This window comes from Hylaeus volcanicus, chromosome 2, assembly GCF_026283585.1.
Source record: "Hylaeus volcanicus isolate JK05 chromosome 2, UHH_iyHylVolc1.0_haploid, whole genome shotgun sequence".
Taxonomy (NCBI): Eukaryota; Metazoa; Arthropoda; class Insecta; order Hymenoptera; family Colletidae; genus Hylaeus; species Hylaeus volcanicus.
The window spans coordinates 22,884,168-22,909,155 of NC_071977.1; the positions used below are offsets into that span (position 1 = coordinate 22,884,168).

The following is a 24,988-nucleotide window of genomic DNA, read 5'->3' on the forward strand; positions in this document are numbered from 1 at the left end:
TGGCTGGACTCCGCTCGAGGAATACGCCTCGGCGATGAGTAGCGCGCTGTCTTCTTTCATCCGCGGTATCTGGCTGAGTGATCTACATCTGTCTACGAAGTCCCCGCGCGTTTCCTTTGCGAGACTGCGGTGGGTGGCCTCGGGATGAATGAACAATAGTACACGTGTACTAATCATGCCAAACTGTCATGTTGTTTCTAGAGGAACAACGGTGCCCCCGGGGGCCGCGTTCCGCGCTACCTTCTACCAGTTACACGGTAACACGTGGCGCGAGCGTTGTTTTCTCCGTTTGATCTAATCTGACGAGGACGATGATGGATCGCGCTTTTTCACGAGGATAATGAACTCGTTTCGAACGCGCCTCGTTTGCTCGTGCCCGGGCGTTAAGCATCGCGCAACGGACACCGTTTTTCGAGACGAACCGCGCGTTCCCTGGGAAAAGAAATAAACGGCGATAGCGATCCTGTTAGGCGAGACACTCGCGGCGATAGAAAACGCACCGTGTGGTCTGTGCGCCGATCATCGCGTTTCCTGTTGCTCCGTTTCTTCTCGCCGGATCACGTTCAGAGTTCCAATTTCGATCTTGATGAACTCCTTGCGGAACCAGAGTTGCGCGTTTGTTAATTATCTAGCTTAAGGAGAGCACGAGTTGCTTGTCATGTTCGAGAGTAGGGTACAAATAGAGCTTTCACGAGCACAGTTTGTTATTTTACGTGTCTCGAAGCTAGGCTTAAGTTCTGCGGTGCAGTTATCAAGGGGAATGGTATTTGAACGTGAAATTTGAGGAAGTAACGATAGCGAAAATAAAATATGAAAAAACGCGGGGAGTGTATATACTATCTTCCTATACTTGAATCTTTTTGGAAAAGTGCATCTACAGTGTCACTAATCTACTGTTTACATATACAATCAGTCTCATAAATATTCGTATCCTTACTGCTATGAATGAAGGTTTGCTGTTTCCAAATAAGTGTTTCATTATAAATATGTACACAGATAAACTTTACGCTTGTATGTATATAATGAAACATTTAATTGGAAACATCAAACTTATTATTTAATTTAGACAAATTTCTTCAATAAACACACAGACAGACTGTAGGTACTATGATCATCTTAAGTGTGCTAACTAAACATGTTTGAGTAATATTTAACGACAAGAATATTATACAGAATTGTTACTTCACGTAAGGGCGAACTTCAGGAAGTCTATTAGCGTCAACCCTGACCTAAACGGTCCGTTTCGATCGATCGAGGTAACTTCGGCATTATGTATCGAGGACAATGCAATAATCTGCGAGTAACATGTGGACCTGCGGTTAATTGCTAACGGGATGTAAATTTATTTAGAATTTTCGGTAACCAAATTGCGACGATTATCGTTTAGCGCTGCCCGCCGGGGGTGCACGTGAAAAGTTATTTTTCTCCCTCCCGTTACTCTTTCTCCGTCCACCCCCCTCTTTTTTTTCGCAACAGCACCGATACGTGAACTGGTAATTGGACCGTAATCATCATCATTGACAATTTTACGAGCGACCATGTGCCGATGATCGTTCCACGGCGTAAAAGACCGCTGCAGGCCAGACGCGGGTCTTCTTCTTCTTCATCCTCGGCCACTAATTTACATGGAAACTATAACCCGGAGACGACCGTCCTACTATGCCGAAGCTCTCCTCTCGAAACTCTGCCAGGCCACTCTTATTTCATCCTTGCTCGATAAAAATCTCTGACGATTCTCGCGCCCGATTCCTGTGCCAATTTCTTGGAACTCTCAACCTGGTGGACGGGCGAACGCAATTTACGCGCCAGCAATATGACAATCAGAATTCTGTTAAACAGCTTTAACGCGGAGAAATTTCTGAATATAAAGGAGAGCGACGGTGGGATGTAACATACAGTCAATCTCATAAATATTCGTATCCCTCTATGTCTATTGAAGAAATTTGTCTAAATTAAATTGTACGTTTAATGTTTCGAAATAAATGTTTGCATTATAAGAATTTAAAAGTGTAAAGTATATTTATATACACAGAAGGTACGAATATTTATGGGAGTAACTGTATCGCTCGAGTAAGTGAAATTTGAGTGGCTTTCGATGTAAATAATTACCTGAGTGTTAACATTTGTGTTCGCTAATTTCTGTCTTGGTTTTCTATCGCATTTTTATACGGTCTCAGAGATATAAGGGAGAAGTGACTTGGTCCAATGATTTGACGAGGCATCCAATTAGAAGCAAAAGAAACGTAGCGGTTTTTCTGAGGAAAGAAGCTCTAGAGGTATTCACTACTCATGCTTTCACTTTAAATAATTGATGGCCTGAAGAACATTACGTTTTTCATCACACTGCCACGCACTTGTGGATTCATACGAAGATGACTGGGACATTTCTGACTTGTTCTATAAATATTTAAACATGGAATTAACCATTATTTTTATAAACGAAGTAACTGTTACTGCGTGTGCTCTGAAAAATTCTGTGTCACGTCGTTCGAAAGAATGATTGTGAAAAACCGTGTCCATAATTGCGACACTCGTGGAAAAGGATAACATTTTTTAATGGATCAAGTACACGGCTACAAAATCTCTTCGTTTCAATTGTGCAAATCCAAGCCACGTTCTGTGCGTTGCAGTTTCAAGAACTGGCAAACACGGGAGGGCAACGTCGAGCATTTTTGGCGATCTTGAGCGCAGTATATACTTGGAAACGGCGCTTTTTGATAGGGTGATAACGTCCCCGTGATACGCAGGGACGCCAGAACCGCCTGAGTGTCCGACGCGGATGACACGGGGCTGGGGACGACGAAGACGACAACAACGACTTTTCATCCGCGGCGACGTGGCTGACGTGGGGTATGCGATGGCGAACAACTCTTCGCGGTTATGTAACCACGCATGAAACTAATATATCAGAGTTGTCCGACTTTGTGGCAAACTTAGACCGTGCGTTTCGAGCCAAGCTCTCCGCTCCGATCCGCTGAACCACTCACGGAAAGAATGCGAAAGTAACAGTCTCGTTCGTTTCCAGCTGTCGGGCCAATCGTGCTCGAAAATGGTGCGATATATATATATATATATATATATATATATATATATATATATATATATATATATATATATTTTTAACAACCAAGAAACACAATTGCGAAGTTAAAAGAAAATAAACGAATTAGGCCGTTGGTATCCTCTGTTCTACTTTATAGAGATTTCAGAATAATTTAGAAAACAAATTCACAGGAACGTGTTCGTTAAAGGAGAACTTTATACCATGCAAACGAGAGGATAATATCGATATCCCGTTGGCTGGTGGAGGGGAACGGCGCGAAAGAGAGCAAAGAAAACGGGCCCAGCGACGGATCCCCACCAATAAATAAGACCTCCTCGTTCGATTTTGACAGTGTCGTGAGAGGAAGAATTTTTTCGCGGTGGCATGCGCAGACCCGTCGAAAAAAAGGGGAACATCTGTTGTCTCCGAAGCCTTTAAGGACCCAGACGCGTCTCGGTTTCGTTGGCCCGTTTCCTCCTTCGTCTTCCGTTTCGCGACCGTTGCCAGCCTGATATTGTTCGCACGCATCACGAAAATGCGGGTGACAACTCTCTTTTTGTCCCACAGCCCCGGGTATAAAGTGTTTAGTCTGACTTTCGCCCGGAGGGGATTTCGCCAGGCATCAGCCACCAGATAGCGAAACGCCTCGGAGAAATAAAGACGGATACGGCTTGCAGAAAAAGAAGTTTCCGTATTTTTAATGCTCGTTAAGCCTCCGACTCCGTTCTCAGACGACGCTCGTTTCATCCTCGAGGGACATTAATATTCGCATTAAAAATGGATCCAACGCGAACCGACATAGATTCAGCGATTACTCCGAACGTAAATACTTCCACTGCGTTTTCTTGTGACCCGAAGGTGCGTCGCTTTCGCGCCGTTTCTTTTGGACGTTCATTGTGTCTTATTATAGCACCGTCCCTCTGGGACTTTAAACATGATTAGGGAAACGCGCGTTTTAGTGGAACGTGGATTGCGAGTTTAACGTATTTATATTGTATTGATAATATTCTACACTCTGTGATGTATATTATTTTATAACAGCAAGTTTATTGTGCAGCCAGTGAACAAAATAATTGACTTCCTAGAATAACAACTAGGTTGAATTAATTCTTGGCTCACTCATGATGGGTCCACGTAACTTTTTAATTCATAATCTGTAACCTCATAGAAGTATATACTATGATAACGAGAATTACGATAGTATATGATATGAGAGAATATGAAATAAAAATGTATCCAATGCCAACGACCATGTATTAATTTCTTCTTTTGAGCCTTCCTGAAGCGCCCCTAATGCCTCCAGCCTACCATTTATATTATTTCTCGTCTAAGTGTTGATGCTTGGCGCATCAGACTTTAATCTTAACGACGCAGGGAATATTACCGTAAATAATGAACAGACGTCAACGAATAATTTGTCCGAGCTTCCCTTCCACGCGGAGGAAGCGATTCTGCGGCTCGTACTTTGTCAGCCGGCGATACCCCGTCGTGATAGTCGCGTTTCTCGATTTTAGGGTGTGCCTGTCGTTGGCCGCATTAAGCTCGTCTTGCGTGCTCTTGTAACACGCGAACGTACCCACGCCTGGCGGCGTACTGTCAGTCCCATTGTGAACGGGGAACGTGTGACACGGGCATGCGACATAACGCGCACACAAGATTTAGCGGTAACACCCACATGGCAGATGTGTTCAACCACGCGAGACTTGCGCCTAGCTCCACGGCTCTATTTAGGTTTAAAAATACACCCTTGTCAGACAATCCCAGAAAAATCAGTTGGAGAGAAAATATAATTAATCTCATCGTACGAGCTTGTAACGAATTATTTTTATGGATATTGCCTTTGCCCATATATTGATTTCGATATATTGCATCTACTATCCTAAGCGTTTGTTTCCATGATTGTTTTTTTTTTTTTTTTAATTGATCGTGTGTAGACGATATCGAAAGGTTGTGCCATATATTGTACGAAATTCAAACTTTTGAAAATATATTGGGTTCAATGATTTTCAGTTCATTTGGTAATTTTTCGCGCATTTTTTCTTACTTTCCTACATTCTTTTTCTTTTTCGCACCTACGCCCACAGCAATTAACACACAACAGAGTTCTGTATCACTTAACATAATTTTATGAAATTCTGGTGGAGACTGTTTTTGCCATAAGTTGCACAATATTGCACAACCATCGATATCGCCTCTACACGATTCAATTTTTTGCACAAATATAAATATTGTACAATAATATCGACCGTCTATGGGCGTTCTTTAATGAAAGAATTTTTTGTAATCCTGTAATAATTTGCATGTAATTGCTGTAATTAAAACATATGAAACTATTAATCCAAAAAAACATACAAGCTTCGCATGACTTTAATTACGTCTCTATTTATAATTAACTTCTTCTAAGACACTCCATCGATGATACTAAATTTATCTGTAAAGAATCAATCTACTCCCCCATAGCATCTCTATCCAACGTTAATCAGACACAGAAGTTCTGATTGCGAACGTCCGATCCTTGTGCCTCCTGTTTTAGGCGAGCCTATAAATACGAAGCGTGTCCCTAAATGAAACGTTCTCCCAAAGCTGGCCGTTTTTCTACCCGGTCATCTGACTATGGATAAATTATGGGCAACACTTAAAAGAAGATTTGCCAACCGAGGCAAAAACTAGAAACACACGTTTTACGGCAAACGGCGTTTTAACTCGATTACTGTGTCCCGGCCGCAAATTGGCCGGCGAGGACCAGGAACGCTATAAAAGCGGATTTGTACGAAATGGCACGCTTTGTCCTTTTAAACGGGCGGTAAAGAACGGCTTCGAAAACGATTCTCCTCCCAGCAATTGTTTGAAACTTAGCCACACGAACTCGGGGCTTCGATGGACACGAATCAAACGTAGATTCACTAAACGTGATTAAGCGGTATGCTTGTAATTGGATTATAACGATGCTGCGACATTGTTAATCTTCGCAACGACGTCTCAATTTATCCGTTCTAACGTCGTCCCTGTCAAGTTAAACAGCAGTACTTGTGCAAATTGGGGATATTGAGATATCGTAAATGTTTGACTGCCAGCTTGAGCTATCTTCGACCATAACAAGAAATTAAAATTCAATAGATATAACAGTAATACGAAATATAAAGTTTCAGTAGTAGGTCTGATTGAACCAAATAAATATACTAAATTCAAAGCAAACATTAAGAGTCGTAATACCAAAAATAATAAAACACGTGACCTACTATGTAAATATGTATGATGATTGTTAAACGCTTAAGAAAAATTGGACCCATCCTGACAAAGAATACGAATGAAAATTAAGCCACGACATTAATAATACTCGGACGACGAAGCTAAAGTGGTCCAACAATGTCATCGAAATCGCGGATTGTATTCCGAGATTATTAGCGGCGACGACAGGCCTATAATAATTCAAAAGCGGTGACGGCTCGTAGTTTTCGCGCGAGCGAATTAACACCTCGTTTTGCGACAAACGGAAACCGAAAACACCCACTAAACGTCACTTCGCGGCACGCACGGTCGTGCAAACAAGTATCTTTTCGAGCAACGCCGGCCGCGGGTCGTATCTGAAATATGTTATTGTTATTATGTTCCGCGCATCATCTAATTTTCCTGCATGGACGCGGTTAATGAATGGAAACGGCTACTCGTTCATTTTCACGGATTCGCGGAATGCAGCTTCGTGGCTTAGGCAGCATTCCGCTCGGACGAGTTACGGTATTCGAAATTGCGACTCCAAGAAGAAAGTTTGGCGAAAATTAATTTTAATTGTTTTTCTCTCAATAATCACGATAACTCCTTGATCATTAACTCCTTTATATTTTTTCTGTCAAATTCAGCAAGGAGAGTTAAAAGACCTGGACACGTATTTTTGTGACAAGATGACAGGAAATTCAAAGCTTGTACTGCTGGTTTTTCTAATTTATAAAAATACGAAATAATCTCTGTGACCTCACCTGTGGTCAGTGGGTCATGGCTCGCGATAGGGAACCTCTAATTTAAGACGCGATTCGTTCGAAAATATCGCGATCGAAGCGACAAAGAACAAATGTTCCAAATCGTTCGGAGCCACGGACACAAAAAAATCGTAAGGGAAACCTGGTCCTGCGTTCCTGATTCGTTCGAAGACACTTTCCAGGGAACCGTGGGTAACGTAGGAGGTCACTAATGGCCCGGAATGGCACTCGCAACAGCTTCTTTATCGATGTAAACAACCGCTAAACTCACCGGGCGCAGTGTGTCGTGCCAAAGTGCGGTCGTATTTTTGGAACGCACTCAGCGTCACCGCGTCCCACGTCAGCACGCCCTCGCCCGAATAGCCAAGCGTCTTCTAAGTGTTGGCAGAAAGAGTCGATGAAATAACTTTCGGTAACTCGTTCGCCGATCGCAGCTTCTGCAAATAATCCTACAGAAGAGACAGGAACCTTGTTACTTCGCGAGTTGTCACATTTCAATGACCTCCTGAAAATTAAATTCGATTCCAATTGCATTCTTTGATATAGAAAGTCTCCTTCTTCCACCTTCCAAAAATTCCAAAAGCTTCTGGGTCAGTCCTTTAAGGTTAATCGAGTCCGCGGCTTCGATGAAAGGTGGAGAACGTTCCGATCTCATTATGTTTACCTGATTCGAGGTCTCAATAATTTTTCCCAAGCCGAGGGAATCTTGATATATATCTTTCGTTGAACAGCAGCTTTTTCCCCGTAGCGGGCCGCGTCGGTTTTTATCGCGGCTGATGCGAAGTTAATTGGTTCTCCGTGTTGCGCGGAGAGGAGAGGCGTCGCTACTGTGAAAACCAATATAACGTTTACGAGTGCACGTAAGACGGTCGTAAATCAAACCGCTGGAAACGAACGAAACGATACCGTTCCGTTCTGCGTGTCGCCTCCGTCTGGACCCTCGCGGCCGCTCGCGATACGTCCCAATTTTATGTACCGATGTTTACGGACAAAAGTAACTAACGACGATGCCCAAGATCGTTTCTCATCCTAGCCCCGCTTGAAAGAATGCGCGTAAATCATCGCGCGCGTCCCGAATTCGCCTGCGAACAGGGAATGCTCGCCTAACGAGCCCGTCGATTTCAATTTTCCTCTTTCTGAGCGCGTTTGCTCGCGCTAATGAAACGACATCGACTTTTGGCAGAGGAAAAAGTCGGTATTCTCAGACAGTAGCCCCTCCTTAGCGCATAAAGCGATGCTGTATGTTGTAAACAATCTAACGTGGGCACAGATTCTATTTCTTCGATTCAATATTTCCATCTTCTACATTTTTTCTTCTCATATCCCTCATTTTCCATCCGTTTATTAAATCAATTCAGAGAAACGCTGGATAAAGAGAATTAAATAAGGGTTTGCAGCATCACTGGTTCTAAAGATCGATCCGAATGAATTTTACTACCAAAAATGTTCAACCTTGGTACTCGATCGTATTTCAACAGTTGACAGTCCGATACTACGGAATGTTACAACTGGCGCGGTTTATCAGATGTTCGGGAGGTTGCCCCTGTATTGGCTCCATTTTTTAGGCTCGGGTTTCCAGAACGTGGCCCGGTGAACCGCCTCCGACGTTTACGACCATTAAGACCGCCATAAATTTCGCAAACGCTTTTTTCGACGCACTGTATAAATTTAAATAAACTTCTTTCGAAGTCGTTAATTGTATTAACGTCTCCATTCGGCTCTTGATGCGACGTTTTAGTTCCATCATGCGCGAAGAAGATCAAAATACGAGCTTGTTAGCAATCGGGGGATCATTTATCGCTCGTCGTTAAGTACACATTACGCGCTCGGAAAATTACTGGTGCCTCGTGAATTATACGTGCAAACAAGTATCGCTGGATGCCAGTGTTCCTTTAGAAAACTTGGAACACTTTCAGAGGTCGAGTTGTTGAGTTTCCCCTGAAACAGAAATCGATTGATTAATTCTATTTGGTACGTCACGAGCAAAGGCCATAAATCCCTAACCAACACTAACCTCGCGCAAACTTAGCGGTGGCGTCTCGACGCCAAGTACGTGAAAAATTATACGCCACCGCGTATACCTGGCGCTGGAGCTACCGCGTATCTTTTACTTGTAAATAATTTTTAATTTACAACTCTTCATACAATGTGTCATCAGTTATCACCCATACTTAATATTATAAATGCGAAAGCAACTCTGTCAGTCTGTAACCTTTTCATCACGCTTAAACTGCTGATCAGATTTCGATAAAATTTGGCAAAGAGATAGATTGCATCCCGAGGAAGGACATAAGGCTATATTTTACTTTGATAAAAATAAAATTTTGGTTCGAAATCTCAATATTTGTAAATAAAGAATCGAAAATATCGATTGAAACATCTATGTTACGGAAAACAAAAGACAGTCACTGACTGATTCACGAAGGTTCACGTGGTTGAATTATCAGTCGAATGTAAATGACGAAAAAAAAATGTATATACATGTCGAATTGAATAGCCTTCTCCTTTTTCGAAGTCGGTTAATAAAATGAATAGTATATCACGCATGTGGAAGCGCGGAGCGCAGCTAGTTACTATAAAAAACAATACATATATTAACGAATTTAATATGTATATTATCCACGAGCATCGATCGACCCTACATCCAATCAACAATTCAACGCTCAACACTATTCATTTGTTTAAACTACGCAATCTGGGAAGCTTTTGATTTCCAAATAATTGTCGAATCACCTTCGTAGCCCTGAAAGAATCGATAAAGGCCCTCCAATTTTCGGTTCTAAAATGACGTAAAGATCCGCGTCGATTTTGAAGACGGTCTGGTGTCGTACGTCGGTCGTAGACCACCGGTCCTGTCTATTATTGTCATCAAAGTTACAATACGAGCGCAACGACGAAGTCCTCTGGAGGGGGCCAGCGGGACGGTACATTCATCCGCGTTCAAGAGATCGTCGGCAGACGGCAGTTCGTTCACTAGGTTCACCATGGCGATTCATAGTCTCGCGGGTGTTCCATTAATGAGGGGTTCCTCGTTGCGGTTAGCCGCGACTGTTATTATAGCTGCTCATAACAGTCAAGCATCGCGGGCGACGGTCGGGGGTCTGGCAGGCGTGTCGCGGCGTCTCGCGACTATGAGCCATCGAGCGTCTATTTTCACGCGAGCGTCGCTCCTTGTTGCGTGATCCGCGCAAGTATCCAACGGTGCACAGACTCCGTGCAGCAATTAACCCTGGGAAATCGCATCTGGTCGAGCTTAACCTCCGAGGTCGCTCGAGAACCGACAATTAAATTTCATCGACGTCGAATTCGAAGGAGTTAATAGCAATTATGGGAGGATGGTAATGTTGGTATAGGAGTACGTTGAAGGGGGCGTGGAAAGGGGTACAGAAATACGGGCAGAAGGATATTAACTGCTTTACCTCCTCGGTATTGCGGAGGTAGAACGAGGAGTTTCTTTGCAAATTCATCTGGAGAATAATGAAAATTGAGATTTATTCTTACAAAATTTGTGACGTGACACTGGATTAAAAATAGAATGAACTGGAAATGTATGAAGTCAGCTCAGACTCCAAAGTTTACGTTTGACACATTTCATTCGTCCACAGGATTGTTTGTCGTACCTTTTTTCCATCGTATTCTCAATGAATACGACATGTTTTCGTGTACCTTTACCCTGTATTCTTCCCATTAAAGCACTACGAATCGAGCACATCATTTTCCTGCTTAGGCAGTTAACATCACTGCTCAAGGGATCCTCCCGAACAATCCCGCGAGAGCTCATAGCTCGCAGCGTCCATCATCGAAGTAGCTCGTTAAAGAGCGTCCAGTTCCGACAGCCGGCAAATACGTGTTCCGTAATTATTTAATGGAGGCGGCAGTTAATCGCGAGAGCGTCCAGAGGAACGGTTGTACGTTTCGTTAATGCGTCATAAGTTCAGAGATGATCTCGCCGAGCCAATCGCGGGCCCTCGGAACAGCGGGACTCGAGCGTGTCATTAAGTAACGTCCAGCGGGCTCGAGAGCCGGTTGTCATCTCTCGACACGGGAATCTTCGCCAAGAGGCGATCGTAACACCGTCGTTAATTGCACTCTCTCTTAATACTTCAATTATAATTTTATTAGCGAACCGTCCCGCCACTGTTCGCTTTAATCCGCGACAGTGAGCGCCAATATCGCGACGAATTAAAACAATCGCACGTTTCGGTGTTCTACCATCCCCCGCCACTGGATTTCACTGATCGAAATCGACATAAAAACTGTCGAGCAAGTGAATTCGAATATAATATTGAAATTCTGTTTAAAACTATAGATATGAACATAAACTATATGTGAATGTAAAAATCAATCAATCCTAAAACAAAACACTATCGAACGTGAGGCATGCGATCATTTGGCAGTTCGGGCAGTCTGAGTTAAGAAGTACAAGGAAGAACATATGAAAAAAACATTCGTGATTTTTCTATCGTCCCTGCTACTCATATATACCAATAAAATTTTTGATGGCGACTGTTGAAATAGGATGACAAATATTTTAATTTTGTTCCTTTCACCTAGACTCTAATTTTCCTCAGGTAAGCGAGAAGACGAAGCACGCAGACGCAACCGAGAATAAATTCATCCACCGTCGTCAACATCCCTGTTAACTACTTTCGCAGGCCAAATGCAAGTGGGCGAGTCGCATTAAAACAATAAATCTCCATCGTCCTCTCCCCTAGCCAAAATTCCCGGAGCGTATTATCGCGCCGTAATTCTTGTGGAACAGAAAGGCATTTTTTCGCACGTTTAGGCTCGGCCCCGAGACGACGCCAAGGAGTCTCCCGTCGTCGTCGTCGGAGCGAAGGCAATAGCCTCGCACAGCAGACGTCTGCGGAAAGAAGCAAATTAATTTAACCTTCCGAAACGTTTGCACGTAATACAACGGCGTGTCGGCGAAGAAAGGGGGCCAGAGGGCCAAATCGCAAAGAGAGAAATCCAGCCAGACAGTGGAGGGCGTGGGAGATACATTTATAAACTCTTCTCCCCGTGTCTCGAAATCGGCTGGATAAAAGCGGGATCCACCTAAAGGGTAAAAGTAAAGATAAAACGTAAGATAAAAGATAAAGTTTTACCTTAAACCGGCGGACCACGGATAATCCGTGCCTCGGAATCTTTTAGCCCAATTGGATCCTTCGCATCGAATCATTGCGCTCCACTTAATCGATCGTCCGTGAAATTGACTGACGAGTGACTCGCCGCTTCGGGCCACCCTTTGTTTCTCAATCGAAAGGATCCCGAGTTACGGATTGCGTTGCGAGGTATCTTCTGAATCGAGCTTCGAGGGGACTGATGGACACGTCCGATTTCAAGCAAATACAATGGCTAAACCGGACGTCGAGATTATTCTTAAGACGAAAGAATTATTTGCAGCCATCGTCTCGCTATGCTTCAGCGAAAACAGATCGTGTAGCTTAGATTTGTTCGCTATTTCGTATTCGTTGTTTGTGGTACAGGGTTTGTCGAAACCTACATGAAGTACTTTTATTTTAAAAGTGCTTCTAGTGCATATGTGACTTAATTTAGCCTTTTTCATGAAAGAAATTGAAAATCCTAGGTATTTATATTATAACTTTGTATTAAACTATCAAACTTAACACACCTGTTGATAAACGAGGAAGTTTCTTAAGGGACGTGGAACATATGGTATTTAGTAATTAAAAATTTCCCCATAAAAGTACACTTTTCTCAGAAACGGTTTAGGCCAAACTTTTCAACTTATTTATCAACTTTGAACATTTTTAAAAAATTAACCGTTTGGAATTTTAACAAAATTCTCGACCTGTTTTCAGTTCTATCGTTTCTATACATTATGCAAATAAGAAAATTAAAAAAATCAATTAAATCCAGAGACAAGTGCACCTTCGTACCAAAAACCTTACTTTTCAGGAGACGCAAAAACCTAAAAATTTTTATTTCCCGCTCGATTGTGGATATAAATGTTATGCAATCTTATTTCTTTTTATCAAAATTGATTAACACACCTTTTTTGATAATTTACTGTCTTTTTTATTTTAGAAAACTATACTCTATGGGTGCAATCAAGGTAACCATCTCGAGTTAATGGTACATTCCAGAAAAAAAGTCCTCGAGTGCAAAGGTTTAATATGCCGTAAATCGTACGCAGTTCTCCGCGATAAATCGATCTACCCCCTCGAGCGCAGCTTGTTTGCGACCAGCAAAAGCGAAGCAGCGACCTAGGCCGGTTGTTTCTAAACTGGTCGACCGGTTCTTTCGTAGGAGGCACCCGGAAGCGACGACGTTGGCGAATTCAGTGACACCAGAGGAGTGTCCCGTCAGGTTTGAGAATGGATACGTTCTCGTGCCGCGCCCGACGAGGACCGTCGGAGGCGCGTGCAATCTGACGTCTGGGACACCGAACCGCTTTGTATCGGTCGCGTTTCAACAAGCGAGTTCCATTATTTCCACACGTATTGTAATACGGCAAGCGGATTCCATTAAGCCAACAAATGCGCGCATACATAATCTCACCAAGGCCCAGTCGGAATCTCGCGCGTCGGTATCCATTTCTCGGGAGCATTTCTCAAACGGATGAGAGCCGACTTCGCGTCTACCATTGTCCGTGATTGTTTCGTCTACTGGATTGTTGCGTCTGCCGTACATCAAATTTAAATGTTCGCGCGTGCCGCGATGGAGTCTCATATTCGAGCATGTTGGAAGGTGTCGAGAGGAGGCGAGGGTTGAAGAGTGGTCTTTGAAGAAAGTCGAAATTGATAAGATGACGATGGAAGATGAGAGTTAAGAATCACGCAAAGTATTTCGTCTGTTCGTAAGATCGCCTACTTCTCTACTTAGTTTTTATGTATGCCTAGAGGAGTAATTATTGCGAAATAAATTACGAAACTAATTAAGCGGTGAGACTTATCCTAGGACTCATTAATTCAGCGAAAGGTTAAAGAGCTACGTATTATCTATAATTTTCTGAGAAAATGTAACGCAAAGATCTGACCATACAACGACTAAGTGAACAGTAATGATCGTTTGCTTTACGTGTCGTGGAAGACCTGAATCGAACATCGAGCGCGATGGTTCTCGAGACTCGATATAAAATAATTAACTTTCTTGAAACACGACTTATAGTCGAGAAGACGAAGCCTCGTAATCTCGAAAACGCACCATCACGCCCACGCGTAGTGGAGCAACATCTCGGTCCTTCTCTCATTCGAACATTCGGAGCTTCGAAAACTATTTCTCGATGTTCGCTTTCCACTCCAATTCGAATTCCACGGACGACGTCACCAGAAACTCAACGCTGCATTCCCGCCAAGCCGCGTCTTGATGTTTCATTACGTTGACTAATTTCGTCGGGCCTCCAGGTCCGTTGATTCGATTACCAAGCCAAGATTGAGACTCGACGATAAATTCCACGTTGGAAAGAGGAGAGGGGGCGATCGCGTTGCACAACGAGTGATAAGAATCTCGGGCGAGAACTAGCGAATGCTTCGCTCGCGTTTACAGAATGGCATGACGTTGCTAGCGCGGCCGCGGCGCACCAGACACGGCTGTCGCGGGATCGCAGAAATAGCTAACCGCGCATCCGGGAAACTAAGGGTCCGTGAAATATATTTCGCTACGTTGACAAAGCGCGTATACCGTTTGGAAACTTCGAAAATTTCGAGCGCCATTTGTTAGAGAGTGGCAAGCTCGCGACCACGTGCGTCGCCTTTGTCGCTCGCGAATGCGACGAGAAGATACGGGAAGAAATGCTCCAAATAACGCTCGATACGTGGATACTCTCCAAAAAAAAGTTCTCGATAGCCATTCCATCTGGTGTCAATCGCAATTTGTTTGAATTGTCTCTATGATGAGATAACCGTGGCAAAAAATGTAAAATCTTCATTATCAATAATGAAGCTCTCAAGCTTGAAACAAAGAGAACTCTTTACAATTTGTACGAAATTATGAAACCTGAGAAAGAAGAAATAATCTGTATGTGCGATTTTAGAGATGTAATGCTACGTATTTCACAAGTTATAGCACAAAGATAAAGATAACAAAAATATGGAAAACATAAAATGGATGTGTTTTTGTGACGATATTCTCGAAAACGGTCAACTATTGGTTCGCGACTCGCGAAACGATACTTCTGTGACTGTTCTCGGAATTATGACTGCGGATTAGCGTGAAAAATGGATTGTTTTCGTCCGGCGGTCGACGCCTAATTGTGACACGTGACAGAATTATTCATTGTCACGCGTGTAAGTGCGACCGTCTCAGCCGTAAGCCGCGATTTCCGAAACGCATTTTACTTGTCCGCCCGCAAGACGTGTGGCCTGAATTATCCCGCCTCGGATGTCGCGTATGTGACATCAACTCTAGACACCGAAGACCTAAATGTCCCCAAAAAGCACGATCTGGATTACAATTAAAAATTGTTTAAATTCTTAGAATATATCTACCGAATACATACTCGAATAAAACTCAGAAAAAAAGTATTGCTAGAAAATATCAGCAAAAAGAAGATGGCTACTTATGTATTTAAATAGTACTGCATATTTATATTAAAGGAAGAAGTCAACCAAGTGACTCATTTGAAAAAAGGAAAAACCTCTGACTACGAAGGATTTTATATTCATTCTAAAACGAGCAAACATTCGAGCCCATGGAATAAATAGGTGGAATAAATAGCCGGAAAAGCATAAACAGTCGTCGCCAGTAGAATCGGGGTTTCATTTCGTGGAAGGCATCGGTCAGAGCAGAACGCTCGACGCCCAACCTCTCGGCTGGATCAAAGAAACCGAAGCAGCCGCGAAATCTCGGACGGTCATCGGTAACGCCTAACTAGGTACGAGATGAGACACCCTCGTTATTATATCGCGGAATTCCTTTCCGCGTTCAGCGCGTCTCAGACCGTGGATAGTGGTCACGATGTACGTAAATCTTTCCCCGTGGTTACAGCCGCCTGGCATTACGTTGATGCACTATTTATAAACACGTGACATCGAGACGAGTGGTTGGTGCGGGTGGGCCAAGAAAACCCGTGGCTGCCGCCCGAGTAGTTTCGTGTTCTCGCCTCTTCTCATCCACCTGCTCGCATGTACTGCTCGGCGCGGATCGTGCCTTCTTATTCCCTTTCCGACTCGTCCGAACGTTCTCCATTTCCCTTTTCCTCTGTCCGTCTTATTAAATTCCCGACATCGCGTGCTCCCTCCTCTTCGGGACCCGCAGACTTCCCTCGTTTCCCCAGAAACGGAGCACAACGTCTGGAGCTCCCTCGCGACACTTGTCGCGCGAGGTCTAAGATTACGCTTGGAAATCGAGGCAAATGAATTGAGGCTGCTGTTGTGTATTGTGAGATAGTTTAAATTCTGGATTTTAGGTTTTCAAAACTTGATGTTTCATAATTGGTATCAACGTGTAAGGTCCTTTGGGAAAGATGCACCGGCCACCGCTTACAAGAAGATGACCCACGTTCAGGAGTGATTCTAACTGAAATAAAGCATCTGAAAAACAAACACTTGCCTCAGAGGAGTCCACTATCGATATCTTTACCTTACATATACAAGAAACTAACCCTTTCAAACAATAATTTCTACAACCTTGACCTCATAGGCGACGACACCAGAGGATCCACGCCAACCCAATCTCTCACATTTCGAAGTGTCTTACCCTACGATCTCCTAGACTCGCCATCCGTCGAATCGCGTCCGTATATCGGATTCAGACCCCCGACGTGGCGGACCAGGGGCTCTTTTCTGCTCATGGGAAACAGTTTGGGCGCGTTAAACCTGTTCCGCGGTTCCTCGAATCCGCCGTGTCCTTTGATCACGGGAGCCTTTGAGTCTCGGAACGGTACGCATACGTGGCCGATGCACACGGTCGGTGCATCTTGCACGCGAGCAAAGGAACGCCACCGTGATACCTCTGCCTTGCTCTCTCTCACCCCTCGTCCTCGTTCTCCGCGACTCGGCAACCGTCTGACGGATTTTCGGTGCACGGGGTATCGCGGCAAAGGGTGAATTAATGTCGATGAGAGCGGGCGCAGTTAATAAACCGGACTTATTAAACGATTACATTAACGCAACCGTCCCCGGAGATTAATGCACTCGGCTACGGAACGTCTCACTCGTTCGCGGGCAGGCGAGTATATATACGAAGAAAGGCAGAAGCCGACAAGAAATATGATCTACACGGTGTGGGCACCGTATCGCGGTAGCCTCGAGATAATTACGGCCACGACCGGCGATAATTTTTCTGTATCGAAGGGCTGAGAGAGCCTCGTATGCGAAAGCTGCCCCGATAAACGATCGCCTCGACGTTCCCTCCTACCTCCCTTAATTAGCGGGAAATCCATTAGAAAGGCGCCCGAACGGACGTAATTAGTGGATGGACCAGCTCCTTTAACCTGGAGAGGGTGACGGCTGTGTGGTGACTCTCGTTCCCACCTTGTAATTACGTTTCTACGGAACTGGCGTGTCGTTAAACAATTTGTTCGACCCGAAGTGGTCGCTAGACCTCCTGGAAGCGTGTGGTTTGACTTAGTGGGTCTCGTCCTGCGAGCGGTTAGTAGAACTGGGTCGTCGAATTTGCCTGCTGGAACAGGGTGAAACGATTGCGAAAAGTTCTATGCAAAGGGAATGTTTTGAAGTGAACAAGTTCGATATTGAGTCTCTACCAGATGTGTTTAACCAATCGGCTGTGGCGTTCTCTTTTCAGAGCGCGCACCTATGTGCCGTGAGAATCAAACTACAGGTACATTCGTCAAACACAGAGTAATATTGGATCGCAAAGACGGCTATATATTAGGTCCTTCCAAAAGATCGTGCCACTTATACTTCTGCTACTCACATTAATATGTGAAACACACTCTTAAATAACCAATGGCAACTACATTTTACGCATGACGAGTATACTCGTCAATCACAGCCGACTGGTTAATCTTCGATATTTCCTACCTCGCAGCAGTGAATAACGCTCCTTCATGCCACCGCCAAGGCCCAGGCGCTACAGGGAAAATCCAGCTTCGATTGGTCGTTAGATCTCGGCAAGGTGAAAACGATCTAACAAGGCTGGCCGAAGGAAAAACCAGAACCGCGGACAGCATTGCAAATAAACGGCGATCGGTACCTCTGGCGCGAATAATTTCCATCGACGTGCCTTCTTTAATCGTTCCCAGGTCAACCTAATGAATAAGAAACACGGTGATTTATCCCCGATATTAATTATTAATTGCGTCACGAATATTCATAAGACCCCGACGGTTGAGCGATAATTTCTGTCGCGGCCTGAGCCCAACGTTCCGTGATAATGTATCCAAAATGGCGATCAAACGTCGTGAAAAACCGCAACGATAATGGACAGCGGATAGACACGGCTGGCGCATACGGGTTCACCTGTGCAATCGAGTATGCAAAACGGTGACTTCGCTCGTGTTACGCGACTCGCGGTGGCGGTGGCAGGCCGCGACGCGGGAAGGTCGTTAATCAGCCAATTGCAATCATCGCGCGGCACAGGTACAGTGCTGGTGATTGGCTAGCAGCCGTCTCTCGCGTGTCGCCTCTATCCGGCCGAGAGCCACTATCCACTCTAATAGAGCCTCGGACCCCCGACTCGAGTCCCGATACGCGTCGTGCTCTCCACGTAAACTCGTTTGCTCCATCGTCCGCCAGGTAGATCAAAAGGACGTCTAAATATCGACGAATGTCAAAACTGCAGGTCGGCACGATGGATACTGCGATCACATTTGATAGAGGGTGTCCATAGTGTTTGCTTTGATAGTTTTTTTTAGCGAAATTAAAAATTTTTATTTGATATGAAGAGATCTGCTGTTTCTTAACACTGGTTAAATGTCACTCGTCTACTATAGATCTGCACCTCCTATATTTATACATTTTAACACATTGTTGACCCAGTGAAATGTTAACTCGCTTTTGCGCTTGCATTATGTATTTCAATCCATGAAACTCCATCTCAGTATTTAGGTTTATATCACTCGGTAGTTAATATCACATTCGACTACGAAATAATAGCTGGTAACATGAAGACGCTTCTGTATAAAATTACCGGTGAACGTGTTAAGTTGAAGATTAAGTTAAAATACATGTTCAATTGTACATATTTACCACGATTTGTAAAGCTACTTAGAGGAATTCAGCTCGCCATAATATATGACACAATGTCATCACAATTACCAGGCCAAATGTGAGATAACTGTGTTTTACAATCGATCCACCCAGGTTAAGTGTCCCAATAGTCAGGACGCATGCACCTGTCCAGGCAACAGCCATCAAATTAGTAAACTACTGACTCCAATCGTGTACGTACTTCGCTAGTCACCCACGGTTGGTTTTGCCCGTGACTCGTTGCATTCTACGCAAGGTAAAAAGTGTCTCATTCTAAAGGACGTTCTCCGCGATCAAGCTCCCAGCAGTTCCCAAAGAAAACACCCAATGTCGTTGCGGTCTGGATGCTCTGTCATCGAGGATCGTTCAACCGAGGAACCTCTCGGACTCGATTGTCTCCGAGACGCGAAAAATCGCGAGGGACGGCGGCATTAAGTGGCTCGAAGTGTGCAAGATTAGAGCTGCCAGGCGGGTTGGCAAGAACACGCGTAGGTGTAAAAATGTCTTGGCAGGGAATCGTCACGCTCGGATGACCAGTGTCCATCCAGTCGGACATCCTGCGGCGAGGGGTGATGGCTCCCCCACACAGAGGTTCGCGTGGAACAGAGGAATTCTCCGCGGTCGACGGTGCATCGGGGCCCGCGAGCTCTTTGCCTACGCAGTGGCGTCGCTAGACTCCATGGCATACGTTTGGGAGCTTCAACGAACCCCCTACCCTACCAAGAGAATCCTCAGGGACGAGTCATGTACCAATTCTTGACATTTCAACCTTAAACTTTACAGTTGCACGAGGTACATTGATAGTAATTTATAATGACTCAAATGACACGTAGAAATTTACGCAAATACATGTGAATGGAATTCACAATGGAATTCAATTCTAATAAAATGAAGACGATCACATACAGGAGTATTTCAGCATTAAACCGAATCAGAGCTCTAGAGTTCATACATAGAACATCCATAAAGTAAGAAACTAAATTTCTTGAAATATTAATTTTTAAATTTCTAGAGAATACCTGCGCAGAAATGTTGCATCGTGCATCCCCTCTGTCGCTGTCCCTGGCGACGCCACTGAACCTTGCCCATCCACCGTCGCGGCTCCCGTGGTAGAGGCAAATTCCGCTCGGTAATTATCCTGACGTGCAACATTTGTTAGGCCGCTGTCACCGGGCGGAGCTCGTTCGTCTCCTGGAAACAGGCGTCGTCCACGACCTGGTCGACAAAAGGGCTGGTAATCGGCCTGGACGCCGCGCACCGTGACGTTACCAAGTTATTCCCGTAGAGGGTCGGGTTTTTGCACACCACCCTGGGCACAGAGGCTGCTCGATGAAGCAATATCTCGCGAGTTCGTTTCGAATCCTGGTGGCGGTTTTATCGGCCAGGGAATGCGAGGTCCTGCCAGAAGATATTCTTCCACCCGATCAACAGGACCCCTGGATCACTTTATTTTGTCACCAGGTACAACAGGTTCCGAAAGAATTGGACGTTAATGCTACAATGATGCTTGATAGATGCTTTAGGATTTGATGTTTAATCGCAAGGTACAAATATAAACGGCACGATCTAGACCAAAAAAAAGCAATAGTCATATAAGATAGGGCCTCCTCGAACCTTCTAACTTTTTCCAGTAAGATTTATTTGTATCCATGATAGTTTAGGCATTATCACTCCGTAACAGTTTGGCTGCGAACAAACCTTCGTCTCGAGAAGTAGCGAGCTAATCGGCTGCGATATAGTAGAATCTTTAGATATTAGAATAAATGCTACATTATAAGATTGTAAGAAAGATTAAAGAAAAGAGGGTTATCCTCTTCCTACCGACCAAGTAACCCTTGTATAAAGAGTGCTACTTTGCCAAACCCTTCCATGACACTGTTTCCATCATCGAAGACTCTTTTCCAAGCACATTCGTCCCGCGTGTATTACCATTTCGTTCGTCCGTTGAAGAGGAAACTCGACGGTGTCGAGAAGAACGTCGTTGCGGTTGGAATCGAGGTGGACAGCCGGTAAATCGAGAAGAACGGGGGAACGAGAAGCCACGGGCACGATTATCGAAGCGTGTGCCGGCTGACGACAATAAGAGGCCTTAAACGGGACGTCGAGCCGTCGTTTCCCGGGTCTAAGCGCGACGTTGATAAATAATCATTGGCGTATAGACGCGAGCATCTACATGCAGGTGTACGACACGGCCGGGTTGCAACGTCGCGACACCTGGTGCTGATTAACGAATCGGGGAATCGGTTCTGGTCAGGTAGAAGGCTAAGTGGCCGGCTAAATTGCCGCGTTATTCTTGTAAACCGCGGCATCCCCGACTATCCAATTACCGGACGAGGTGGCGAGATGTCTCGGTCCCCGGGATACACGCGTTCCAGCAGTGACTCGGACTCGCGGCCTTTTTTTAACGCCGCCGACACCATTAAGGGCAGCTAATGAGCACGGGTGGAAAAAAATTAATCGGTAAATTTCGCGCGGCAACCTCCAACCAGCTGCAAGTCTTCCGTGTTTTCGCGAACACCGAATGTAACAAGTGTCGTTTCGCCTGGGTCCTGTCTTAATGATCGTCCCGCTCGCGCGTCGTCAGTGAAATTGCGGGGATTTCTTAATAGAACGTCGACTAACCTAAATAACTTAGTACGAACACAATTTCGATCCACCGACGAGCATAGACTATCCGTCAGCATGATTTCGCCATCTCAGGGATCATTGGCATCTTACCGCATCACCAATGGCCTCGTCTGCTATTCTGCAAAATTATGTGCAGAATACAGACTTACTTAACAGGTAAACAGGAAAGATTGGTCAGCTACCTGCGATTCATAATATACATATATGTAAATACTCGGATCCGAGCCGATTGCCGAAGAATTCCTAATGTTTATTAGACAGTCTATTACTCCACATTTTCTATAAATCGTACTTTATTATCCAAAGAGAGTACGAAATAGCGGTTTAATTTTTGATTTCTGCTCGTGTACGGTAGTATAATACATTTTTCGAATGCAAAGGAGCATCCGTAACGAATAACGGTAAGTACGTTAACTATCTTGGTTCGGATGTATATATGTATATTCGCTTCTCATCTCCAGTTTTTAGTCGCATGAAAAGAAGTATCGTTTCATTTTGATATAAAATGAGACGCTGGAAACCTGATCGAAACGTGTAAACTTTCTAAGGAAGACCGGATCTCGAGAGAACATTGTCCGATGCTGATAAGCAGTCTGTATAATTTCCGATTTATCTGCCTGTCATACTCGCGATAGGCGCGTTTGCAACATACTTTGTAATCAAGCGATCGTTCTACTGAATTGACACGATGCTGGTGCGGCGATCGAACGCAACATGGATGAAAGAGACACCGCGCAAAAAAATTGTAGAAAAAGAACGACGAATGACAAGGAATATCAGAAACCGGGCTTACCATCTGAGACATTTAATATCATCGATCGGTGTAATTAATACACTTGTCGTAATTCGTTTAGCTGCTATCGTTACGACTACATTTTTCTTGGCCGATCTTTTCACCGCTGATAATTCGACGCAACAACCGCGCTACTCGAATACGTGACTTTTCTTCCAAATCGTTTGGCAACGCCAGGTTGCCGCGCATGGGGGGATAATCCTCGATCTTATGAAAGAATTATGGTATCATTTCGTGACATTAGATTACTTTTACACTTATGTATGGAAAGTAATGTCAGTGGTTGAGACATTTTTAAGTGGTTTTTAATTGGCACAGTATTTATTATGGCGCCAGTTGCTTAGAGTACTGTGGCGATAATTAAATGAAATTATATTATTAACACTTCGTGAACTTTACTATTACATAAATATATTTATATTATTAGTTTTTTAAATAAAATACTTGGATGGACATCATTTTTTTTATTGAGCAACCATTGAAATTTATTTCTTTGATTCCTATTTTTATGTGACGGAACCTCGAAGTTCCACTGACACAGACATTGTTTACCGTCTCGAATTTTATTGTATTCCTCTGATTATAGGAATCATGTTTGCCAAGAAACCACGTCCTCGAGCAGAATCGAGTTTTCTCGACGAACAAAATACAACCATGGAGACCGCTACAAACAAAGCAGTCTATTATCATTGAGATCGCCATCAAGGCAAGAATTTAGCTATTGTCTGGCGCCACGATGATTTTGGTGAAATCATTCAAAATTGTTTTGTGATAATTCCCCGAACGAATTGAAGTTTCCAAAATTACGCGTAGAAACTCCAATCGTCGTAGTCCTCTTTGAAAAGTGCTAAGATATACTCGGATTGACCAAGTGAGGAATTAAAGAAGAAGCTGGGAAAAATGGGGAAACAGGTCCCGAAGATGTCGGCTCGTGTTGTCAACGCCATCAGAAGTCTGAGCGAGGCTCAGGGCTCCACATCGAAGGAGATCATGAGCTACATCATGGCTCAGTATAGCGCTCCCGAGACGTCTATACAGAGACAGGTACTTGGTTTCATTTTTGACTGACAAACACATATTCGATAGTCCACGTAGCTTTCTCTGGATGCATACATGCGTCTATATCGCTCAACAAGTTAATAACCCCACAAATTATATTCTCCTCGATCAATATGTCCCCTATTACGACTATTAAATATGTGGAAAGAAATGTCAGTGGTTGAGACATTATAAAATGATCTTTAATTGGCATAGTATTTATTATAGCGCCAGTTTCTTATAATACTGTGGCAACGATTAAATGAAATTATATTATTGATACTTCACGAACTTTACTATTACAAAAATATATTTATATTATTAGTTTCTTAAATAGAATACTTGAATGGACATCATTGAATGGTCATTATACTATATTATATGTGGCTATATACTATATACAAAAATATATTTATATTATTAGTTTCTTAAATAGAATACTTGAATGGACATCATTAAATGGCCATTATACTATATTATATGTGGCTATTATACTATACATTCTCTTCAACTCGCGTCCTCGATAAAATTTCCTATAGTGACCGCTAAAATTTCGCTTTCTAGATGCAGGCAGCCCTGAAGCGCGGCCTGGACTACGGCATCCTGAAGAAGAACAACGGCCACTACTTCCTGAACGCGGAGGCCGACGTACCGCAGCTCGCGTCGAACCTGGCGCCAGTCGAGAGATCCAGACGAAGACGAGGAAGAAGGCGAAGCAGGAGGAGAAGCAGACGCCGAAAGGGTCGACGACGCAGCCGCGGAAGGAGGCGTAGGAGAAGTCGCAGATCCCGTAGGAGGAGGAGCAGAGGGAGAACCGCGAGGACGAAACGGATGGGTTGCACCAGGTGCAGGTGCACCAAGAGGACCAGGGACATGCAGCCCTTGAGTCACGATACGATGGAACCACAACTCCGTGAGGACGACATGTGCGTCTGCGACAAGGAAAGCGACGCCGAGCGCCGTAGCAGGCAAAGCAAAAGCAGGGAACGCAGCCAGAGTCGCAGTCGATCATCGGGCAACAGCGATCGAGATGGCGCGATGGACGATCGACGGGAGATCCCTGATCAAGATTAATGCGACCGGGCGACTTGCTTTATGCTTCATTCGCGCGCATCGTTAGCGGCGACAATCTCTCAGCACGTTGTCAGCGTCGCTCGAAATTCCTCGCGGTATATCTCTAAGCGAAACGACGATACCTCGAGGCGCGTTGCTCGTCACCTAGGATAAAAATCGTGCACACTTTACGAACACTTTTGTATTATATATTTGTAACCTGTTTTTTTATAGAATGATGTATTTCATATGTACTTATTTCGTTTGATATGGTCTCCTAATAAATTAGTATCGTATGTAGATACAGCTGCTTTCATTACGGTTTGTAAGTTGTTCTGGGATC

The 24,988-nt window shown here is 44.1% G+C and overlaps 1 protein-coding gene across 1 annotated transcript; it reads left to right on the forward strand.

The window, feature by feature from the left end:
- Window positions 1–23,454: 23,454 nt before the first annotated feature.
- Window positions 23,455–24,666, forward strand: LOC128872306 (serine/arginine-rich splicing factor 7-like). The gene is made up of 2 exons (XM_054114865.1): window positions 23,455–23,598; window positions 24,157–24,666. Exons 1-2 carry the CDS (start codon window positions 23,455–23,457, stop codon window positions 24,664–24,666), a joined length of 654 nt encoding a protein of 217 aa, XP_053970840.1.
- The last annotated feature ends 322 nt before the right edge of the window (window positions 24,667–24,988 follow it).

Coding starts and splice junctions, on each gene's coding strand:
- LOC128872306 (XM_054114865.1), top strand. CDS start 23,455: ATGGGGAAACAGGTCCCGAAGATGTCGGCTCGTGTTGTCAACGCCATC. Junction 23,599..24,156: donor AGACGTCTATACAGAGACAG/GTACTTGGTTTC, acceptor TTCGCTTTCTAG/ATGCAGGCAGCCCTGAAGCG.